This window comes from Thalassophryne amazonica, chromosome 12 (genome assembly GCF_902500255.1).
Source record: "Thalassophryne amazonica chromosome 12, fThaAma1.1, whole genome shotgun sequence".
Lineage (NCBI taxonomy): Eukaryota > Metazoa > Chordata > Actinopteri > Batrachoidiformes > Batrachoididae > Thalassophryne > Thalassophryne amazonica.
The window spans coordinates 51994505-52018242 of NC_047114.1; the positions used below are offsets into that span (position 1 = coordinate 51994505).

General features: G+C 39.7%; 1 protein-coding gene across 9 annotated transcripts in view; it reads left to right on the forward strand.

Moving 5' to 3' along the window:
- The window catches only part of ctnnd2b (catenin (cadherin-associated protein), delta 2b), a 638149-nt gene that overhangs the window by 609083 nt on the left and 5328 nt on the right, over nucleotides 1–23738 (forward strand). For all 9 annotated transcript variants that reach the window (XM_034183535.1, XM_034183537.1, XM_034183540.1 and 6 more), the window contains 2 exons: nucleotides 464–592; nucleotides 16216–16292. In XM_034183535.1, the coding sequence (XP_034039426.1) occupies nucleotides 464–592; nucleotides 16216–16292 (206 nt within the window). The remainder of the gene's footprint in view (nucleotides 1–463; nucleotides 593–16215; nucleotides 16293–23738) is intronic.

The following is a 23738-nucleotide window of genomic DNA, read 5'->3' on the forward strand; positions in this document are numbered from 1 at the left end:
CTCCGGAACAGGAAGTGGTTTTGGAAGAAAGTGGAATTTTGGTTGTAATTCTGATACAAAACCAACTTTTTATTTCACTCATTAGTCATGAATCAGTTGAAAGAAAAACTGTTTGGAGGGGGACTTCAGCCAGACAGAAAGAGAGAATAAAGTTGAGGAAAGATGTGGAAATGATGAATGACTCTATTTATCTCTGTGAAATCACACATAGGTTAAATAACAAAAGATTTGGGAGGGAGTGCACACGCCCACAGAGTCACATCACAAATATCACACTGTGCTTCTGTACTGACTCATGCCACAGTGAAAGTGACACAAAGTAAGAACAACAAAACCCCAGACTCGCACACAAATGGACAGTGTCCAAGCTCCTTGGGTGTTTAATGTTGTGCGTCCTTCTTATAAATCAAACAATGCATTGATGACGTATTGGTGATTGAATGGCTGCGTTTTTTCTGTGCAGCCAGTGCTCCTGCCTCCCCTAGAGAGATGATGGCGTTGAAGGAGAGGAAAGCAGACTATGAGTCGACTGGTAATGCCAGTTACCATGGCAACAAGGGCGAGCACACCTCCCGGAAGGACACCATGACAGGTAGGAATGCAATAGTGGATGTCTGATGGAGACGCATGTTACGACATATATTGTTGCAGGGCATATATTGTCGCAGCAGCGATATATGCAGATGTTCAAAGGTGCTGGCACATAATGTCGCCAACACATATCGTCCCAAGCGACAATATATACAGTCAAGGCACATATCGCCGCGGTGCTTAGTAAAACTTGATGTTTTACTATTAATTTTTTTTTTCTCTGTCTCACGCGCACACTCACTCGCGCTCATTACGTCCTCCAAGAACGTAATAAAATCATCAGCTTTTATGTATGTAATATCCTGTTTAAATTCAGTGGTTGGTGTCGCATCATTGTTTTTTTGTTTGTTTGTTTTGTTTTGTGAGTGGGCACTGGGGGTGCTCACGGCGCTCTCAGGAGCGTAAGGCGGTGGGGGGCGGGGGCAGTGAGCCCAAAGGAGGCTGCAGCTAACCCCATCACCGGAGGCCGTCACGCATCGATCGCTAACCCAAGACGCCGGCAGGCAGTGCATGGAGGTCTAAAATGTAGGCTTCCCATGGATGTACACCAGGTTCAGTTCTGGCATTTTATCATTATGAGCACATGAAAAGTGTCACATTTATTTTCTTGCAAGCCTTCTCGACAGTGCCAGGGCTTTTCACGACCAGTGTACACAGGACCGAGGAAGATGGCTTGATCCATTCTGTATGGACTGGTGATGCATAACTCGGAGCTGCTTCTGCACAGGCTGCAAAACGTCACATTGTTTCAGCATGACTTTTGGCATGCTGGTGAATTATTCAAAGCACTCGAGTGATATTGGCTCAGTAATAATAAGTATGGCCGCGGTGCTTCTGCTGCTGATGGTGGTGACAGAACTCGCGCATCCTCCCTTACTCACCATGGGTTTGCCAAAGCGTGCAGTTGAACAGAAAATGACTGTCACGTGGTGATGTGATCTCCAAAGTGAGACTTAAGGACATTTAAACAAGTGCCTTAGCTGTGAAGTTCTATTAAGAGGATGATTCAGGCTGCTGCCGGTGAAACATTCACATAGGGATTTACGCTGCACTGACAGTTCTTGCGCTGATCCACAGATTTACACGTGAATCCAACCAACTTTTACGCACGATGGGGGCAGATCTAATTCAAGCAAGTCTCCCCCTCTCGCTCTCTCTCTCTTTCTCTTTCTCTCTTTGGTTGATTGATTGATTTGTCAAAATTAGGGGAGGGCAAACATAAAAAATCTTAATCGCATTAACTCAATGACTTTCTGTGATTAATCATGATTAATCGCATGGTATATGTGAAACCCAAAAATGAATTCAAAAGCCGCTTAAATGCACAGTTTTATTTGAAAATGTAAATGAACATTGCATAAATTTGAAAATGTAAATTTCAACTGAAACACACTAATGAAATCAAATATAAAACCACTGGCAGGTCATTTGTTATCCTGTTTCATATCAAAATAACAATATTCATGTCCATGACTAAATGCACTAAAACAAATACGTCACAATTGTACACATACCACAATTTGATATGTGTACAATTGTGATGTATTTGTTTTAGTATATTTAGATTTTGTTGTGATTTGGCACTTTATAAGCCGATTAAATTGAATTGAAATTGAACATTTTATTGAGTAAAGTAAATAAATATGAATTTGGTCACTGGATCCTTAAACTTTGTACATAATGAACTCTACATGGTGAATCCTTGATCTCTGGACATAAATAGGAATAAACAAAATCTGTAGTTTTTGTCAAAAGCATTTCCTTTCAGACATTATTGGCATGAATGTGTTTCCATATATCTGAGCTGAGCTTACAGCTGCTGTGCTTCACTTCAGGATGTAATTTGAAAAGAAAATACAGCACGTTTCATTTTGGGAGGAAAAAAAACCACGTTTCAGTCGATTGTAGTTTCTTGTCTGTATTACATTTGGAAAGAGGTGTCATTTTATTCATTTTGAAGTTAATTCCGACCGGACTCTGTCTCAGCCGCGCAGCGTTTTGAGCTGTGTGAACGGAACGGAGGACGATTCTCGTTTCTTGATAGCAACAAGACAAGAGTCCCAGTTAGTGACTTTAATCCACACAAAAGTGACTCACGATATTTTAATGGCTTTGCGAGGGGTTAAGAAGTGGCTTGCCGTTTCTGAAGAGCAGTGAGAACCAACGAGCTACTGTATCGAAGCATTGCTTCAATGGTTCATGGTTTCAAAGTGGAGCCGCACTGCAGAAATAGTTTATTACAGACCAAACCCTGAATATCCGACTTTATTTGTACGTCCGTATGACTCTGAAACTCGGAAAAATCTGTATCATTTACGGACTATAGGTTGACATGAAAACCACCGAAAAGCTGTGTTCACCGCGGGGACACATTCGGCTATTTGAGATTATTCAAGATTTTTTTTTTTACCGATGACGAACGATGCGTAAAAAAAAAATTTGACCGATGCAGCTGCATCGCTCCAAACCGGTCTGGATCCGGGCCTGATCCTGTAGAACTTTGTACCGAAAATGTCCATTCAAAAGTTCGGCGTCTTTCTGCATTTTGTTTTGTTGTGCATTGCATAGCCTGTACTTTTCTCGATCCTCGTGTCGTTTTCTGTGTGAACTCAGCTATCAGCAGGAAGCAGCAGCATAAGCTCGCCCCCGACTGACGCTTTCAAAATAAAAGGCAACGTGCAACAGTCATAAAAGGCTAAAAAAAAAAAAAAAAAAAATGCAGCGTTAAGGGGAGGAACAAATTGTCGGCGATAATGACCTCAATAATTAACGCAACGTTAGCGCGTTAACGTTGCCCAGCCCTAGTCAAAATACATGATATGCAATAACAATGGCAATATACGTATATATACTTGCCGAGGATGGCACGAAAAAGCACAGACTTAATTCCATCGTGGTCCCCATGACAACACAGAAAAACAAACAACAATGATAATAAAAAAAAACAAAGTGTCAAATCATAGTCATATCGTATATCATATTGATATGAAAATTCAGTAAGGTATATCTTCTATTATACATTCCAAATCTAAGGTGGAACTCTACTGGTGTTTACTAAGGTACACCTAAATATCTTTAAAAAAAAAGAGAGAGAGAGAGAGAGAGTAGAGCCACTTAGGTGCCTGGTCTTGAGAACCAGGGATGGTAGGTTTAAAAAGCTTTTTTATCCCATGGGAACTTTCCGTACCCACCCAAGCGGCTCAAGAATATGGACAGCATGTATATACAGTAGTGTTCAGAATAATAGTAGTGCTATGTGACTATAAAGATGAATCCAGGTTTTGAGTATATTTCTTATTGTTACATGGGAAACAAGGTACCAGTAGATTCAGTAGATTCTCACAAATCCAACAAGACTAAGCATTCATGATATGCACACTCTTAAGGCTATGAAACTGGGCTATTAGTAAAAAAAAGTAGAAAAGGGGGTGTTCACAATAATAGTAGCATCTGCTGTTGACACTACAAACTCAAAACTCTTATGTTCAAGCTGCTTTTTTAGCAATCCTGTGAATCACTAAACTAGTATTTAATTGTATAACCACAGTTTTTCATGATTTCTTCACATCTGCGAGGCATTAATTTGGTTGGTTTGGAACCAAGATTTTGCTCGTTTACTAGTGTGCTTGGGGTCATTGTCTTGTTGAAACACCCATTTCAAGGGCATGTCCTCTTCAGCATAAGGCAACATGACCTCTTCAAGTATTTTGACATATCCAAATTGATACATGATACCTGGTATGCGATATAGAGGCCCAACACCATAGTAGGAGAAACATGCCCATATCATGATACTTGCACCACCATGCTTCACTGTCTTCACTGTGAACTGTGGCTTGAATTCAGAGTTTGGGGGTCAGCTCACAAACTGTCTGCGGCCCTTGGACCCAAAAAGAACAATTTTACTCTCACCAGTCAACAAAATATTCCTCCATTCCTCTTTAGGCCAGTTGATGTGTTCTGTGGCAAATTGTAACCTCTTCTGCACATGTCTTTTATTTAACAGAGGGACTTTGCGGGGGATTCTTGCAAATAAATTAGCTTCACACAGGCATCTTCTAACTGACACAGCACTTACAGGTAACTCCAGACTGTCTTTGATCATCCTGGAGCTGATCAATGGGTAAGCCTTTGCCATTCTGGTTATTCTTCTATCCATTTTGATGGTTGTTTTCCATTTTCTTCCACGCGTCTCTGTTTTTTTTTTGTCCATTTTAAAGCATTGGAGATCATTGTAGATGAACAGCCTATAATTTTTTGCACCTGCATATAAGTTTTCCCCTCTCCAATCAACTTTTTAATCAAACTATGCTGTTCTTCTGAACAATGTCTTGAACATCCTGTTTTCCTCAGGCTTTCAAAGAGAAAAGCATGTTCAACAGGTGCTGTCTTCATCCTTAAATAGGGGACACCTGATTCACACCTGTTTGTTCCACAAAATTGACGAACTCACTGACTGAATGCCACACTACTATTATTGTGAACACCCCCTTTTTCTACTTTTTTTTTTACTAATATCCCAATTTCATAGCCTTAAGAGTGTGCATATCATGAATGCTTGGTCTTGTTGGATTTGTGAGAATCTACAGAATCTACTGGTACCTTGTTTCCCATGTAACAATAAGAAATATACTAAAAACCTGGATTAATCTTTTTAGTCACATAGCACTACTATTATTCTGAACACTACTGTAAGTGACATTTACATGACAATTTATATGACAATATTGAAATCTGATAATTTGGCCATATTGTACAGCCCTACTGTCAACTACCTGAAACTTTGAATATTAATTTACATCTACATTTAAAAAAAAATGCTTAAAGTGGCAGGGGTTAAGAGGGCTGTAATTAGGGGGGTCAGCTGAAAAGCATAAAAAGAAAAATGCTTAAAAAGGTGGGGGGTATGGGGGACAGAGCCCTTCCAGAAGCTGAAAGGCAAAATAAGGAAAATGCTTAAAAAGGCGGGGAGGGGGGGTCTGGGGGAGCAGAGCTGCCCCCCGCCAGAAACTGAAAGGTTTTAGTCATGCTCATGCTCCCAATAACTATTTTACTGAAAAAATTCTGAAGGACCTAAAGGACATGGTTAGATGGCAAGGAGCTTTTCCAGGCATGTGAGAGGCAAATAAAGAAAAATGCTTAAAAATGTGGGGGTTCTGAAGCTGAAAGGTTTTTGCCATGCTAATGCTCCCCTGAAGCATTTACTCAAAATAAACTCTGAAGGACCTAAATGACATGGTAAGATGCTGATGAGCGTCGCTCGTTCATGTCCACGACATATGTACATTATTAATAGTCAGTTAGTAGGTCATGGCAGTGTTTGTGTCCTAAATCAGTATTCTGTTGTCCCGAGTGAAAACATGAAATCTACAATGTCCAAAACTACAGCCCAGGTTGAAAAATATCAAACTAGTTTTTGTGTGGCCAGCAGTGATGCTGGTAATGCATTACTCTAATCTGATGTCTTTTTTCAGTAACTAGTAATCTAACACGTTAATCTTTCTAAATCAGTAATCAGATTAAAGTTACTTCTCCAAGTCACTGTGCGTTACTATTATTTTTGTATTGCAGGTTGATCGCAGCATAAAACTTGGTCCATAGGCAGGGGGAGGTCGGGGTTCGACTGAACTGCTTACTTTCATCAAGCTGTGAGCTTCTCCTCTGTGGTTTTCAACAGCCTCTCTGAGTTGAAGAAAAGTCGTTGCCTCTCAAAGCGTGGTGACAACAGTACACCTGCACTGAGCTTTACAAAAGACATTTTTACGCTCTGTTTTAGGCCTTTGCATTAGTCCTTTTGTCTTTTCTTTTGATTTAGTCTGCAAGAAAATGTCAATGTTTTTCTTAATATATAGCACTTTGCTACTGAAAGCCTGGTCTTTAGTTCACGTGCTTGCAGGAGAAGGCACATGCAGTAGGCTGAAGTTTTTTCTCCTTTCCCTCAGCAGCTCTTCAGAGCCAACTGAAGTGTGCATGATTAAGATGCTTTGAAGGTACGCTGTCCATGGTGGTGGATAGTGACCGCGCATCTGATTAGCTGTATTACATGTTTCAATGAAAGAAACGAGAAAGAACAGATTTGAATGTTCAGGTGCCCAAAATGTGGATATATTTACTCAATGAATTTAAAACAGATCACATTTATATTCATTTAGGGCAGGGGTGGTGGCCAAGTGTGAAAGGTTCCTGGATCAAAGTGCATTCTCTGTGTAATATGAAGTTGCATCAAGGAGGGCATCTGATGTAAAATTTGTGCCAAATCAAAATAGAGATCCATCTTGGATCTACTGTGGTGACCCTGAATGAAAACAAAGGGGTAACTGAAGGGACTTACTCTTAAACCCCCATCACACATAGCAAGAATGTGCAAGAACCAGCCCGACATGACAAATATTGCCATAATCTGATGCAGTCGGGGGGAAAAGAGGCGTGGTCAGTGTCAGAACACATCCAGATTACCTTGTCCACACCTGCCTCATTGATTCCAAAGTGTATGTAGGCAAGTAGATGACACAGACTGCTATCAGACGGCCATAAAAGGCGCTGAAGACTGTCCGATGTCTGGATTGCAAACATGGGACCGGAGTGGGAGGGAGCGGTGTGGACACCGGCGTACAACCAATGTATGGACCAGATTCACGCCATATGTGTCAAAGCCAGCATGGTGTGGTCACTAACTCACTCATGCAATCACATCTGCGCTCGTCCTCCACTTCCCAGCGCTACTGACCTCATGTGTGTGTGTGCGTAGAGTAGGTGCTGGACTGTTGACATGATCGCTGGGTGTGTGTATATGTTCATAATGGCTGAATGAGCAGCTATGCGTGCGCAGTGCACAGCACGCCTGTGCGCCATTGTCAGCTACTGGACACTGCTGTCCCATGCATCAGACACAGCCTTTCCAGGGAACTTTAATGTTTTTTTTTGTGTGTGTTTTGGCTCACTTCAGCAGCACAACACAACTCTGTACACCACAGTGGTTGGATTATCACATGAGATTTACTTTTGCGTGGTTGATTCCACCACACAGCAGCCGGGTGAGAGGATTTTAACCGCAGGCTGCGTTCCCAGCTCCACGTCCACCCTACGCTGTGAAACATGATGTGAAACATGTGAAACACTGTGAAACATGCATGATGCATTACTGTGCATGAAACCATGGAGAGGTGCAGCTGCCCGTGTTATATACAGATATGATGGAGATAATAGTTTACATTATTTACGTCACCCATGGGAAGGAATGTACTGTAAGGTCTGTTGTGGATATAACAACCTGTTCAGATTTGCGGCGGCATGCTCGCATCAGTGCGTTCCACATACATATGAACAGTTCCATTGGAGATGGACATTACTATACATGGCATGTGCAGGTCATACCGGCAGGCTTTGCCATGCAAGATCCATGTTAACCCCCAAAATGTGAATCAGCTACAAATTGTGAATTATCCACAAACTGTTAATTGCAAAACATGAATACTGAAAAAATATCTCCAAAAACATGAACACAGGTCTCACAAAATGTGAACGCAGGTCTCTAACGCATCGCCAGTAAAACTTAATTTGCGACCGTAAAATCCAGCATTAACTTCCGCAAATCATCAGACACAACAGGGTTACTCCCTAATTATAGAGTGAAATCAGCTCTACCATCTAGCGAAATCACGTTTTTCAGCTCCATTAAGAGTCATTCACAGCATGATAGAGTTGATTTTATCCTGTGATGGAACTGATTTAGCACTGTGATCCTCATTGAAGACAACTTTGGATGCTGTAGCTCCTCTAAAAAAGAGAGCTTTAAATCAGAAGTGCCTGACTCCGTGGTATAACTCACAAACTCGTAGCTTAAAGCAGATAACCCGTAAGTTGGAGAGGAAATGGCGTCTCACTAACTTAGAAGATCTTCACTTAGCCTGGAAAAAGAGTCTGTTGCTCTATAAAAAAGCCCTCCGTAAAGCTAGGACATCTTTCTACTCATCACTAATTGAAGAAAATAAGAACAACCCCAGGTTTCTTTTCAGCACTGTAGCCAGGCTGACAAAGAGTCAGAGCTCTATTGAGCTGAGTATTCCATTAACTTTAACTAGTAATGACTTCATGACTTTCTTTGCTAACAAAATTTTAACTATTTGAGAAAAAATTACTCAGAACCATCCCAAAGACGTATCGTTATCTTTGGCTGCTTTCAGTGATGCCGGTATTTGGTTAGACTCTTTCTCTCCGATTGTTCTGTCTGAGTTATTTTCATTAGTTACTTCATCCAAACCATCAACATGTTTATTAGACCCCATTCCTACCAGGCTGCTCAAGGAAACCCTACCATTATTTAATGCTTCAATCTTAAATATGATCAATCTATCTTTGTTAGTTGGCTATGTACCACAGGCTTTTAAGGTGGCAGTAATTAAACCATTACTTAAAAAGCCATCACTTGACCCAGCTATCTTAGCTAATTATAGGCCAATCTCCAACCTTCCTTTTCTCTCAAAAATTCTTGAAAGGGTAGTTGTAAAACAGCTAACTGATCATCTGCAGAGGAATGGTCTATTTGAAGAGTTTCAGTCAGGTTTTAGAATTCATCATAGTACAGAAACAGCATTAGTGAAGGTTACAAATGATCTTCTTATGGCCTCGGACAGTGGACTCATCTCTGTGCTTGTTCTGTTAGACCTCAGTGCTGCTTTTGATACTGTTGACCATAACAGAGATTAGAGCATGCCATAGGTATTAAAGGCACTGCGCTGCGGTGGTTTGAATCATATTTGTCTAATAGATTACAATTTGTTCATGTAAATGGGGAATCTTCTTCACAGACTAAAGTTAATTATGGAGTTCCACAAGGTTCTGTGCTAGGACCAATTTTATTCACTTTATACATGCTTCCCTTAGGCAGTATTATTAGACGGTATTGCTTAAATTTTCATTGTTACGCAGATGATACCAAGCTTTATCTATCCATGAAGCCAGAGGACACACACCAATTAGCTAAACTGCAGGATTGTCTTACAGACATAAAGACATGGATGACCGCTAATTTCCTGCTTTTAAACTCAGATAAAACTGAAGTTATTGTACTTGGCCCCACAAATCTTAGAAACATGGTGTCTAACCAGATCCTTACTCTGGATGGCATTACCCTGACCTCTAGTAATACTGTGAGAAATCTTGGAGTCATTTTTGATCAGGATATGTCATTCAAAGCGCATATTAAACAAATATGTAGGACTGCTTTTTTGCATTTACGCAATATCTCTAAAATCAGAAAGGTCTTGTCTCAGAGTGATGCTGAAAAACTAATTCATGTATTTATTTCCTCTAGGCTGGACTATTGTAATTCATTATTATCAGGTTGTCCTAAAAGTTCCCTAAAAAGCCTTCAGTTAATTCAAAATGCTGCAGCTAGAGTACTGACGGGGACTAGAAGGAGAGAGCATATCTCACCCATATTGGCCTCTCTTCATTGGCTTCCTGTTAATTCTAGAATAGAATTTAAAATTCTTCTTCTTACTTATAAGGTTTTGAATAATCAGGTCCCATCTTATCTTAGGGACCTCGTAGTACCATATCACCCCAATAGAGCGCTTCGCTCTCAGACTGCAGGCTTACTTGTAGTTCCTAGGGTTTGTAAGAGTAGAATGGGAGGCAGAGCCTTCAGCTTTCAGGCTCCTCTCCTGTGGAACCAGCTCCCAATTCAGATCAGGGAGACAGACATCCTCTCTACTTTTAAGATTAGGCTTAAAACTTTCCTTTTTGCTAAAGCTTATAGTTAGGGCTGGATCAGGTGACCCTGAACCATCCCTTAGTTATGCTGCTATAGACGTAGACTGCTGGGGGGTTCCCATGATGCACTGTTTCTTTCTCTTTTTGCTCTGTATGCACCACTCTGCATTTAATCATTAGTGATCGATCTCTGCTCCCCTCCACAGCATGTCTTTTTCCTGGTTCTCTCCCTCAGCCCCAACCAGTCCCAGCAGAAGACTGCCCCTCCCTGAGCCTGGTTCTGCTGGAGGTTTCTTCCTGTTAAAAGGGAGTTTTTCCTTCCCACTGTAGCCAAGTGCTTGCTCACAGGGGGTCGTTTTTGACCGTTGGGGTTTTACATAATTATTGTATGGCCTTGCCTTACAATATAAAGCGCCTTGGGGCAACTGTTTGTTGTGATTTGGCGCTATATAAAAAAATTGATTGATTGATTGATTCAATTTGTTAACACGGTAACTCACAAACAATAAATGTTGTCTTCTTATAACTTGCCAGACTAAACAGACATATAATGATGAACTTATTGGGGAAAAAACCCCTCTGATGCACCAGCTCAATCCTAAAAGCAAGTTTGTTTGCTGAAATGTGCCATTGACCTGTCTGCCACCTGCTGAATATTGCCACCTATTGGATGTTTAGCAGGAGCTAAATGGAAGATAGAAATTAGAAGCATGGGTGACTGAAGTTACATGTAACTTAAAATGATCCTGTTGTCAGTTTCTTTCATTTTCAAAACTATTGGCCACAGAGGCCACTTCTACTTGTTTGACTTGATTGGATTGATACTGTACCCCACATTGTCAAAAATATATATTTGTTTCCATTTGGCAAAGGAAACAGGAAGGGATTGTTGAGTATAAATATAGAATAACATCTTCAGTTAGCATATATGTGATGTAAATAGCAATAATTTAAAGTATGGACAAAAAGCAAGAACTTTCAAAGTAAATTTTCATTTTAGTGTCACATTAAAGTACTCTGTTATCATAATATTTCTGACAGTGGTGGCTGAGAAGGGAAAGGAAATAAACAAAAACTGATAAGATGTAACTGAATTAGCAAAATCTATGAATAAATAATGCAGTGTGAGTTTTTTCTGCAGCTTCTTCTGATGATGCTGGGTTTCTCTAGGCAGTCTGTAGGCACTTATAAATCCACAAGCATTTTTATGAGCATCTCACATTATGAGGTGCCTTAAGCTTGAAAAAATTTGTAAGATTGACTCTTCTATCGTCTTATCATTAAGAAGCTTTTTGGAAATCAAGCTGTGATTTGACCCCAGACCCTCCAAACACAATCCTAAAAAGTTTTTTGTATTTATTGCAGCAATGACATCGGGCTAAAAGGGAAAACTTGATAATCGAAAAAAGCTGTGAGCAGTGTTGGTAAATTCGAATGTGATTTTTAATTTTTTTTTTTTAGTTTTTAGTTTTATGGAGTTACTGTTTACAGATGCTATTCCACACTTGTAAAAGTAATTACAATGGCAAGTCAAATACTTTGGGGCGGTATGAAAAATGGGGAATATCACGACCTGAACAAAAACCCCCTGCAATGATTCTTGCATTTATTTTAATTGTAAGTAAAGTAAGTAAGTCCAGTCCAGCGCATTGCATTGCTGGGACAGCTAACCGCTGTGTACTGCAACTTAATTTGTGAACACATAATGCACATGTGCGGGTGGGCGCTCACGCCCTCATGACTCGAGAACCGGCCAACATCTGTGCGTGCGGCACGGTGTGAAGCCTGATGTCACTTCCATCACGTAAATTGTAGTTTACATGACAGACAGAAAGAGTGGAAATGAAATAAAACAAATAAGGGTAAAGGCATGAACTCATTCATGTGTGATTGCATTGCTCATACACTTTGCTGTGGATATAAGGCGCATGTCAGCTGACCGCCAACTGTCAGCTAGACCTGACTGTGCACACAAGGTGATAAATTAAAAAGACATCAGGACAAAAAAATAATAATAATACATAAGAATCACAGAATAAAGGAACAGATAGTGAGCCTTTTTATCTGTGAGCTGGCAAGGTCTGCAGACAAAAGGGGGCGTGTCCCAGTGACTGGCAGCTGTTCAGATATCTGTGCTCGCAAGTCACAGCCGGACACCTGTGGTGGCTTGAAGAATATGACATTGCATAACTTTACAGTGAGGTGGCCCCTGCGAGGCGCAGGTATCTGTGGGATTTCCCCGCATTGTAATAATTAAAACACATATCATATTTGCAGCAGATCACTGCACGCTGGACACGCCATGCCGGCTGATGTGTTCATGACAGGGAGCTGGCTCATAATGACATGGGAGCCGGCTCTTCATGAGAGAAGCGCATCAGGTCATTCATGTAAAACATAAGAGGGAGAACAGTAATCCACATCATTTCATTACTTCCTGGTGTATGTTTAGGCAGAGGCTAAATGTGCCTATAATAACTGGAATTAAGTATTATAAATTGTTGTGTTTTTTTTATTTTTTTGCTCGCTGCTGTATGCAAGACTTTGCACGTGCTCGCACTCTGTTCGTGCGTGCGAACACGAACATGCACAAAATCGTCACCGTGGTATCGCGATATGCCGGTCTCACCATGCGTCCCTCCCAACAGCAGGTGGAATGTTTCGTGGTTCCCCATTTTGTTTTGTTTTTTATGGATTTTCTTCCAGTTTCTGCTTCTTTCACCCAACATTGTGTTATGTGTGAGGTGCCCTAACATGTGTCTTGCTGATCTCAGACTGCGGGTCGGAGTGTGCAGCTGTAGCAGGTCAGAGATGTAGGGATGAGCTTGGCCATGCAAGGCTCTGAAAGTTAGGGTCAAGATTTTAAAATGTGTACTAAACTCACAGGTAACCAGTAATGGGAGGCTAAAACAGGCATGATATAGGCCCGTTTGTGTGTTCCACTTAAAATCTGTGCAGCAGAGTTCTGGATGACTGCAGTTTAACAGCCTCTTCTTTAGACAGGTAAAACACTATTAGTCCAGATGTGAGGATATAAAAGCATGAATAATCAATTTAGAAATATTCAGAATCGCCTTTATTGTCATTGTAATTTGCATTACGAGATTTGGGTGCAACTCCAAAAAGGTGCATTCCGTGGTGCGAGTAATTGTTAGCCAAATAAAAGATAGTGAAGTTTAACAGTAAATTATTCAGAGTATATGTACAACTAATATAAACACAAGATAAAATGAAATGTGTACTAAGTAATGTAAAACGTGGAATCATATTGCATGGGAATATTGCACATGATTTACAGATATTGCACAAGAAACTTGAAGGTGCGGATTAGAGTGATTTGTTATTGTTCAGATCAGTGATCGCTCTGGGGAGAAAGCTGTCCCTGAGTGTGTTTGTCCTAGTTTTGATTGACCTATTCCGTAGGCCGGAGGGTAGTAGGTCAAACAGGTGGTTGCTGGGGTGGGATATTGCGGAGATGAAAGAAACAGCTTTTATTAACTGTTTAGAGTGATGCTCCAAGTACATCGCAGAATCAAAAATAACACCTAGGTTCCACACATAGGTCTGAACAGAAGAATCTAAAGGATCTATGTGCTGTTTTATTTGAGGAATGACATTGTCAGGGGCATCAGTTAGAGTTTCTGTTTTCTCAGAATTCTGTTGTAAGTAATTATCACTTAACCACTGGTGGATGTTAGTTAAGGAAGATAACACTATGTAACAAATTTTTATTTTTGTTTTGTTCCTGGGTACACAGTGTGTTTTTCTAACCTGTTATGCCTTAAATAAATAGAAAATAGCTGTTATTCCACAGAAACTTTGCTTCTGTGATCAGGACAATGATATTTTCAAATTTGTCTGTTTTCAAGAATTTTCTCGATTCGCCTTCACTACTACTGAGTAGTCTTCTAGAATATTCTTTAACTGATAGAACTGTCCAGAATTTTCTAGAAGTTTCCAGAATTATCTAGAAATTTCAAGAAACTTTTAGAACTTTCTAGAACGTAAAAAATAAAATAAAATCAAAGTTTGTGCTGAATGTAGTCATTTTTCCATAGACTTTATACATAAGCAGTTGAAATATAACACTTAGAAGCCAGGAACAAAAATTGTGTTACATAGTGTAATTTGTAGAACTCAGTGGTCTTAAAAGAACAGTACAGTTGGATGCCATCAGCATAAAGGTGGTAAGACACATCACTGTACTTGCTAATTATCTCTCAAAAGAAGCAGATATAAAGGAAAGAGATTATTTCATTGTAAAAATTCATTCATTTTCAATACACACTTACTTCATTCAAGAGTCACGGGGGGAGCCCATCAAATATATTTCAGGTTTTGTGGGGTCAGATTCATTTTATTGTTCTAATATACATCCATTCGTGCATTTAAGGCCTGCAGCACATTCCAAAAGAAGGTTTATAAACAAATCTATGAGAAAGTTATTGAAATTTTTAAAAACAATGTTCCTCAAAGAAAGATTGGAAAAGATTTATATATTTCTTCCTCTACAGTTCAATGGTTCAAGGAATTTGAAGGAATTTCAGCAAGTAAAGGGCAAGGACACAAGCCTAAAAATGAGAATCTGTGATTTTTCAATCCCTCAGGTGGCACTGGATTAAGAATTATCATTCTTCAATAGCTGATATAACCACATGGGCAAAGGATGACCTTGGGGAACCTTTGTCAAGCACTACAATATGGAGTTATATTTACCAATGTCACTTAAACCTATATTATGCAACAAACAAACAAAGAAAGATTTAAGCCTTAGCATCGACTTCTCTGGGCTCAGAGGCATCTCGATTGAATCATAACACAGTGTGGTCAGATGAATCAATATTCCAGATGGTTTTTCGAAGAAATGGACATTGTGTGCTCCAGAAGAAAAGGACCATCCAGACTGTCGACAAGGCCAAAAGCCAGGGTCTGTCAAGCTATGAGGTTGTGTCACTATTGATATGATGGCACCATTCATGCAGAAAAGTACATTGAGATTTTAGAGCAACATATGATGCCTTCAAGATGCCATCTTTTCAGAGACATCCATACATTTTTTAACGATGCAATATAAAACCACATTTTGCACAAATTACAAAGGCACGGCTGCAGATGTAGAGGGTAAGGATACTGGATAACACCTGAAATGCTTCATGACTTGGCATCCTCAGTAGCAAAATATCTTCTAAGTGTTGTGAGCAATCATGGCAACATTACAAAGTGGTAAATGCTTTAGTGTTCCAACTGCTTTTGGAATGTGTTGTAGGTCTTAAATGCAGGAACAGATGTATATGAACAAATTTAAGTTATGAGGGATCAAGAGGAAAATTCTCTTGGTCAGTGTGACTGCTTTTAAATGTTTTTGTGATGGCATTTGTGTGTGTGTGTGTGTGTGTGTGTGTGTGTGTGTGTGTGTGTGTGTGTGTGTGTGTGTGTGTGTGTGTGTGTGTGTGTGTGTGTGTGTGTGTGTGTGTGTGTGTGTGTGTGTGTGTGTGTGTGTGTGTACAGACATATTGCATATTATGTCTCTTTGTGCCAATGTTGTTGTGCTGCCTTCTTGGCAATGTCACTCTTGGAAAAGAGATTTTTAATCTCAATAAGGCTTATACCTGGTTAAATATATGAGATATAATGAAAAGGTTAACCACAAAAAAAATAGCTTTGGTTTATACAGTTCAATCAAAAGTCAAATAAATGTAAGAATCACTGCAGGGTTGTTGTTTTTTTATTTTCCACACCATGCCATCTTTTTTCTAATTTAAGGTTGTATGAGAGAAGTGGTGAAGACTAACCTGTCCTGAGTTAACAGTCTCATTGTACTGTTGAAAAATAAATCAGCTACAGTAGGTGCAAAAGCACAATCCTGTGCTTTTTTTTTAAATATTTCATCTGACCTCACTGTCTCTGCAGGCCAGATATCCGGTGGGTCTTCAACATTACACAGAGGAGCATATGTGTCTCCAACTGATGATCTGAAGTATAATCAGGTAGGTCTTTTTTTCGTGTTTGCACACACATCAATGAAAGGCATCAGAGGGCTGATGCATATCCTATGCATTCTACACACCATAGTATAAATATACAAATAAAAATGTATGCATGTTTGTAATGGTGCTTTTGACTATGTATGACTTCATCATATGAATTCTGTGTGAATTCCTCATGTAGCCTATCATACCAGTCAATCACAAACTTTTATGCCCCACTAGATAAAAGAGGGAAGATACATAGTGATTGTTTTAACACCCGTCACAGAGCTTGTGAACATGATAACTTGAGAAGAAATGACAGCAGGCCCATTAAACGTGGTGTATAGGTGCCTCATAGGAGGACCTTGGACATGGGTTGCCCTGACCTGCCTTTCAAGGTCACAGATAAATATATATCCGATAACCTCACATGAGTTTGCAAATGGCTGATTTTGACTTTTCAAGGTCATTATTTCATTTGTGAATGCAGAACTGGATAAACCCATGAACCTCACCCTTATTAACTGCCTAATGATCAGCCACAGCATGTTCAACAGTTAATGAAATGGTTATATTATCATATTGTCATATTTCCCAAAGACGAGGGCATACCTCATGCACTCTCTGACCAAAATTTTTTTTTTCATTTTATTTATTTATTTTTCATTTTGCTGATAAATATACACTTCAGATCATCCATCTAATCTTCTTGGTTGTTGAGATATATGAAAAAGGTTTTTTTCTTCACATCACATTTTCCTTGATCTTTGACCAAAGATAAACCAAAGATTAACAATACAAGTAAATTCCCAGTTTGAAGGAAATCCGTCCAACCCTTTTTTTTGCCCCCCCCACCACAACCACACACACACACACACACACACACACACGCACACACACTAGCTAAAACAGTACCTTGCTATTGTTGTTTTGCCTATGTACATGGTAATAATCAATGTTGTGCCTACTTTTACTAATCACATAATTAAAACAGCAGTCTGTGCTTCTTTTTTTTTTTTTTTTGGTGTTCTTCCACACTGTGCTTAACAGAAATACTGTTATCTGAAAACCATGGTGACACATTTATCTCATTTAATAATCAATAGGGAGGAAGTGCAAAAGGTCCAATCCAAAAGGGAGATGAGAAAAAATTATATACTAAGCAATACAGAATAACGACAAGCTTTTCAAAAAGTCTGGTAAATGATAAAATGAACAGCATCAGATGGCTGATGCACACTGAGAGATGTAAGTTTCTATTTAAAAAGAGATACACCAAAATGTGTTTTCTGGGCTGTGAGGTCATTTTATGACTTGCTAATGACTTCATTGCAATTTCATTTTTCCAAAATTGTGGCAAATATTTGTGGAACAATGAAAGCTTTAGATTATCTCTCTGTATTCTGCATATTATGGCTGGGATAATGCACTCATCTCCTGTAATGATGCATATCATGATGCATAAGATATGTGACTCTACAAGTAGTGTAATTTCATATTACAATTTGTTTGCATTTTGTGACTTTGGGGAAACTTAATTATGCACATGTCTGTATGTCAGAAATAAATGCTTATTGAAGTGCACTACCTGCCTGCCAATGGCTCTTTAACTCCAGACTTGGCTGCATGAAAAGTATTAAAAAATTATTGATGACATTTGGGTCTTCTTCTACTTCTTCTTGATATCCCTTGCAGTCGTGAAAGATTGTCCACAAATCCAGTAGATGGCAGTGTTCTATGCATTTTGACCCATCTACTGGGAATGGGGCCCTGTTACACGGTCACATGGTTGTCGACCTGAATCACAATTTAACAAACAGACTTTTCGGTTTTGCAAATGCCTTTATTTTTCTTTTTTTCTTTTTTGTATTTGAAATGGCATACAGTAATTAAAATGTGTGAAATACCAAGTGTTCCAATATGTTTGGAGGGCACTGTAAGTGACACACTTCTGTGAACGTATGAAAGCACATACATATTAAATTGTCACTATTTCGGGCACGTGTGTAAGCTACGGCAGTGAGAAGGTTTTGATTAACACACCTTGAGCTCCTTTTAACTCAGTCACGAGAGTAGCAGAGTGCTCACACGTGAATTAAGCTAACAATTTGGTTCAGACCACATGTGCTGATATGAATGCAACACTTAATGCAGTTGATGATTTATCATGGTGACAGAGTGTAATGGCTGCAAGCACGCATGCACAGACGCAAATCTATGTTTTTGCCCCCCCTTGCAATAGGCAAAGAAGAATAAATGCCTTGCATGCCTGAAAATAATAATACTCAGCTCAGTTCATTCATTCTTGAGGAGAACCATGACAATCTCGGAGTGCAGTTTGGCTCATGAGGAATGAATGCGACTGAGCTCTCTGTGCTATTGCAAACAGGAATCGATTGCAAAGATTCCAGTTGAAAATAATGGAGAAGCAACCTGGGCTTCTTTTGGCATTTTTACATAAAACAAACACAATAACAATGTCTATAAACCAAGAGAACATATTCACGAGAGTTTTAAGTACAATATACAAAGAGTTTAATGCTGTTGTCCATGTGGAGCCTGATCAGAGCGACTCAAATGCATTTCTTCTGTCGTGAATGTACTGAGATTACCCATAATGCACCGGGACACAGCATGTCTACACTAAAACCTTCACAATTAGTGCATTACTTTAAAACTAAAACCTACATCTGATATTTTCACTTTAAAAAAGTTCAGGCATGATGTTAATTTAAATAACTTGTCCAAAATGAGTTTGCTTACAATTTTAACCATAAGTTAAAACTGTATGCCTCTGGATGACTTGGGTGATTTGCCAGTGTATCATTATGGGGTCAAAAGAAATTAACTTTTTTCTTTTCTGTGACCAGTTCTTCTTTGCTTGCAGAGGATAGAGCGGTTTCTTCTGTAACTAGCTCTCCTCTGTCTGCAGAGAATAGAACTGCACATCTACTACAAAACATTTAACAGGTAGGTACTCAACTGATTTTAGAGTTAATAAATGTTTGTATCTGTTAAGCTTTATTCACCACGTCTGCAAAAATATATTAGCAGTCTAAAAATTATCGGCCCAAAACTTATCAGCAGATAACTGGTCTGATGATGGTTTTCACAGTTATCTGAAAAGCTAATCCGATAATGAAAACCATGGAAATATAGACCTGGAATGGACATCACGTGACTAGCAGCATACCGCACGGAGGCCATTACTAAGGGTGGAGAGAGTGCCTTGAGCCAGTTATGGCACCTGTTAAACAGAAGCAATAAAATGAACTGTATAATAGCCTTAATTTAGAGTAACTATGTAAAACAAATGTCTATTTTAAAGTCGTTATGTCGCAGTTAAATATAGATATACTGTGACTATAACTCAACGCCATAAGTTCTTTTCATTAAGCTGCGTTCACATGCATACAAATACGGAAAAAAATTTGTGTATATATACAGTGAGGAAAATAAGTATTTGAACACCCTGCGATTTTGCAAGTTCTTCCACTTAGAAATCATGGAGGGGTCTGAAATGTTCATCTTAGGTGCATGTCCACTGTGAGAGACATAATCTAAAAAAAATCAGTAAATCACAATGTATGATTTTTTTTAAATAATTTATTTGTATGTTACTGCTGCAAATAAGTATTTGAACACCTGTGAAAATCAATGTTAATATTTGGTACAGTAGCCTTTGTTTGCAATTACAGAGGTCAAACATTTCCTGTAGTTCTTGACCAAGTTTTCACACACTGCAACAAGGATTTTGGTCCACTCCTCCATATAGATCTTCTCCAAATCTTTCAGGTTTGGAGTTTCAGCTCCCTCCAAAGATTTTCTATTGAGTTCAGGTTTGGAGACTGGCCAAGCCACTCCAGGACCTTGAAATGCTTCATACGGAGCTCCTCCTTAGTTGCCCTGGCTGTGTGTTTGGGGTCATTGTCATGCCGGAAGACCCAGCCATGACCCATCTTCAATGCTCTTACTGAGGGAAGGAGGTTGTTTGCCAAAATCTCTCAATACATGTGCTCATCCATCCTCCCTTCAATATGGTGCAGTCGTCCTGTCCCCATTGCAGAAGAGAACCCCCAGAGTATGATGTTTCCACCCCCATGCTTAATGATTGGGATGGCTTTCGTGGGGTTGTTCTCATCCTCTAAACATGGTAAGTGGAGTTGATTCCAAAAAGCTCTATTCTGGTCTCATCTGACCACATGACCTTCTCCCATGCCTCCTCTGGATCATCCAGATGGTCACTGGTGAACATCAAATGGGCCTGGACATGTGCTAGCTTGAGCAGGGAGACCTTGCTGCCCTGCAGGATTTTAAACCATGACAGCATCATATGTTACTAATGGAATCTTTGTGACTGTGGTCCCAGCTCTTCAGGTCATTGACCAGGTCCTCCTGTGTACAACTCCTGGCAAAAACTATGGAATCACCGGCCTCGGAGGATGTTCATTCAGTTGTTTAATTTTGTAGGAAAAAAGCAGATCACAGACATGACACAAAACTAAAGTCATTTCAAATGGCAACTTTCTGGCTTTAAGAAACACTATAAGAAATCAGGAAAAAAAAATTTGTCAGTCAGTAACGGTAAAGGGGAAAAAAAATATGGAATCACTCAATTCTGAGGAAAAAATGATGGAATCATGAAAAACAAAAGAACGCTCCAACACATCACTAGTATTTTGTTGCACCACCTCTGGCTTTTATAACAGCTTGCAGTCTCTGAGGTATGGACTTAATGAGTGACAAACAGTACTCTTCATCAATCTGGCTCCAACTTTCTCTGATTGCTGTTGCCAGATCAGCTTTGCAGGTTGTAACCTTGTCATGGACCATTTTCTTCAACTTCCACCAAAGATTTTCAATTGGATTAAGATCCGGACTATTTGCAGGCCATGACATTGACCCTATGTGTGTTTTTGCAAGGAATGTTTTCACAGTTTTTGCTCTATGGCAAGATGTATTATCATTGTGAAAAATGATGTCATCATCCCCAAACATCCTTTCAATTGATGGGATAAGAAAAGTGTCCAAAATATCAACGTAAACTTGTGCATTTATTGATGATGTAATGACAGCCATCTCCCCAGTGCCTTTACCTGACATGCAGCCCCATATCATCAATGACTGTGGAAATATACATGTTCTCTTCAGGCAGTCATCTTTATAAATCTCATTGGAACAGCACGAAACAAGGTTCCAGCATCATCACCTTGCCCAATGCAGATTCGAGATTCATCACTGAATATGACTTTCATCCAGTCATCCACAGTCCACGATTGCTTTTCCTTAGCCCATTGTAACCTTGTTTTTTCTGTTTGGGTGTTAATGATGGCTTTTGTTTAGCTTTTCTGTATGTAAATCCCATTTCCTTTAGGCGGTTTCTTACAGTTCGGTCACAGACGTTGACTCCAGTTTCCTCCCATTCGTTCCTCGTTTGTTTTGTTGTGCATTTTCGATTTTTGAGACATATTGCTTTAAGTTTTCTGTCTTGATGCTTTGATGTCTTCCTTGGTCTACCAGTATGTTTGCCTTTAACAACCTTCCCATGTTGTTTGTATTTGGTCCAGAGTTTAGACACAGCTGACTGTGAACAACCAACATCTTTTGCAACATTGCGTGATGATTTACCCTCTTTTAAGAGTTTGATAATCCTCTCCTTTGTTTCAACTGACATCTCTCGTGTTGGAGCCATGATTCATGTCAGTCCACTTGGTGCAACAGCTCTCCAAGATGTGATCACTCCTTTTTAGATGCAGACTAACGAGCAGATCTGATTTGATGCAGGTGTTAGTTTTGGGGATGAAAATGTACAGGGTGATTCTATAATTTATTCCTCAGAATTGAGTGAGTCCATATTTTTTCCCCTCTGCTTGGTCTAATAAAGTAACCATTACTGACTGCCACAATTATTTTTCCTGATTTCTTATAGAGTTTCTTAAAGCCAGAAAGTTGCCATTTGAAATGACTTTAGTTTTGTGTCATGTCTGTGATCTGCTTTTTTCTACAAAATTAAACAACTGAATGAACATCCTCCGAGGCCGGTGATTCCATAATTTTTGCCAGGGGTTGTAGTTCTGAGCTTTCTCAGAATCATCCTTACCCCACAAAGTGAGATCTTGCATGGAATCCCAGACCGAGGGAGATTGACAAATCTTGTGTTTCTTCCACTTTCTAATAAATAATCATAACAGTTGTTGTCTTCTACCAAGCTGCTTGCCTGTTGTCCTGTAGCCCATCCCAGCCTTGTGCAGGTCTACAGTTTTGTCCCTGGTGTCCTTAGACAGCTCTTTGGTCTTGGCTATGGTGGACAGGTTGGAGTGTGATTGATTGAGTGTGTAGACAGGTGTCTTTTATACAGGTAACAAGTTCAAACAGGTGCAATTAATACAGGTAAAGAGTGTAGAATAAGAGGGCTTCTTAAAGAAAAATTAACAGGTCTGTGTGAGCCAGAATTCTTGCTGGTTGGTAGGTGTTCAAATACTTATTTGCAGCAGTAACATACAAATAAATTATTAAAAAATAATACATTGTGATTTCCGGATTTTTTTTTTTTTTTTTTTTAGATTATGTCTCTCACAGTGGACATGCACCTAAGATGAAAATTTCAGACCCCTCCATGATTTCTAAGTGGGAGAACTTGCAAAATCGCAGAGTGTTCAAATACTTATTTTCTTACTTTCGTACTTGCAGTTGTTTAATATGATATGTACATGGTCATAGGCGACATTTAAATTTTAACAGTGTGGTTGGAGGCGATGGGGGTGGTACTTTTTACCCTGACTGAGGGTCAAAATTCATAAGTTCTGAATGGCTTTATATCTACTTTTAATAAAATGTTAGTAAAAATCATATATATGTTGTTGTCATTAAAGCCCCGGTCACAATCCACCGTGCCTTTTTTTTTTCGCCGTACGTTTTCTGCGGATGCCACGGCCACTACGTTTTTGTGAAAACATACGGAGGCAGTAGCAAGAGGAGGAAGGGAGTACGTTCAGCACACATCTCTAGGGGTGTAACGATAAAGAGAGATTACAATAAAGCAGTGTGTGTGTGTGTGTGGGGTCGCTTTTCTTTTTTATGAGCGGGACCGGAGCAGCAGGTGTTTTTCGGCATCGGAGAAGCCTGAGCATGTCCAGCCTGCAGCGGTCAGTTGTACGAGTGTTTACTTGCCTCGAAAAGTTACAGCTAGTTAACAGACTGAAGCTGTGGAGTGTGTGTTGCTGACGTTTGGAAATAAAGTCCAAGTTCAAGTGAGAAGCTGCGTTGTGCATGCAAGTCTGTCAGCCTCCATAGTATGTGGTGAGTGCCGTAATCCGTACTGCCTACGTACGGATTTGGTTAATTCAATAGTAATTGAATGAAAATGTGTTGCTTTGAATCCGTACTGAGGCAGTACTCACAACGTGCGTCATCTGTACTGATGGTGAATCCGCAGCCTGACCGCAGCGAAAGTTCTGCATGCAC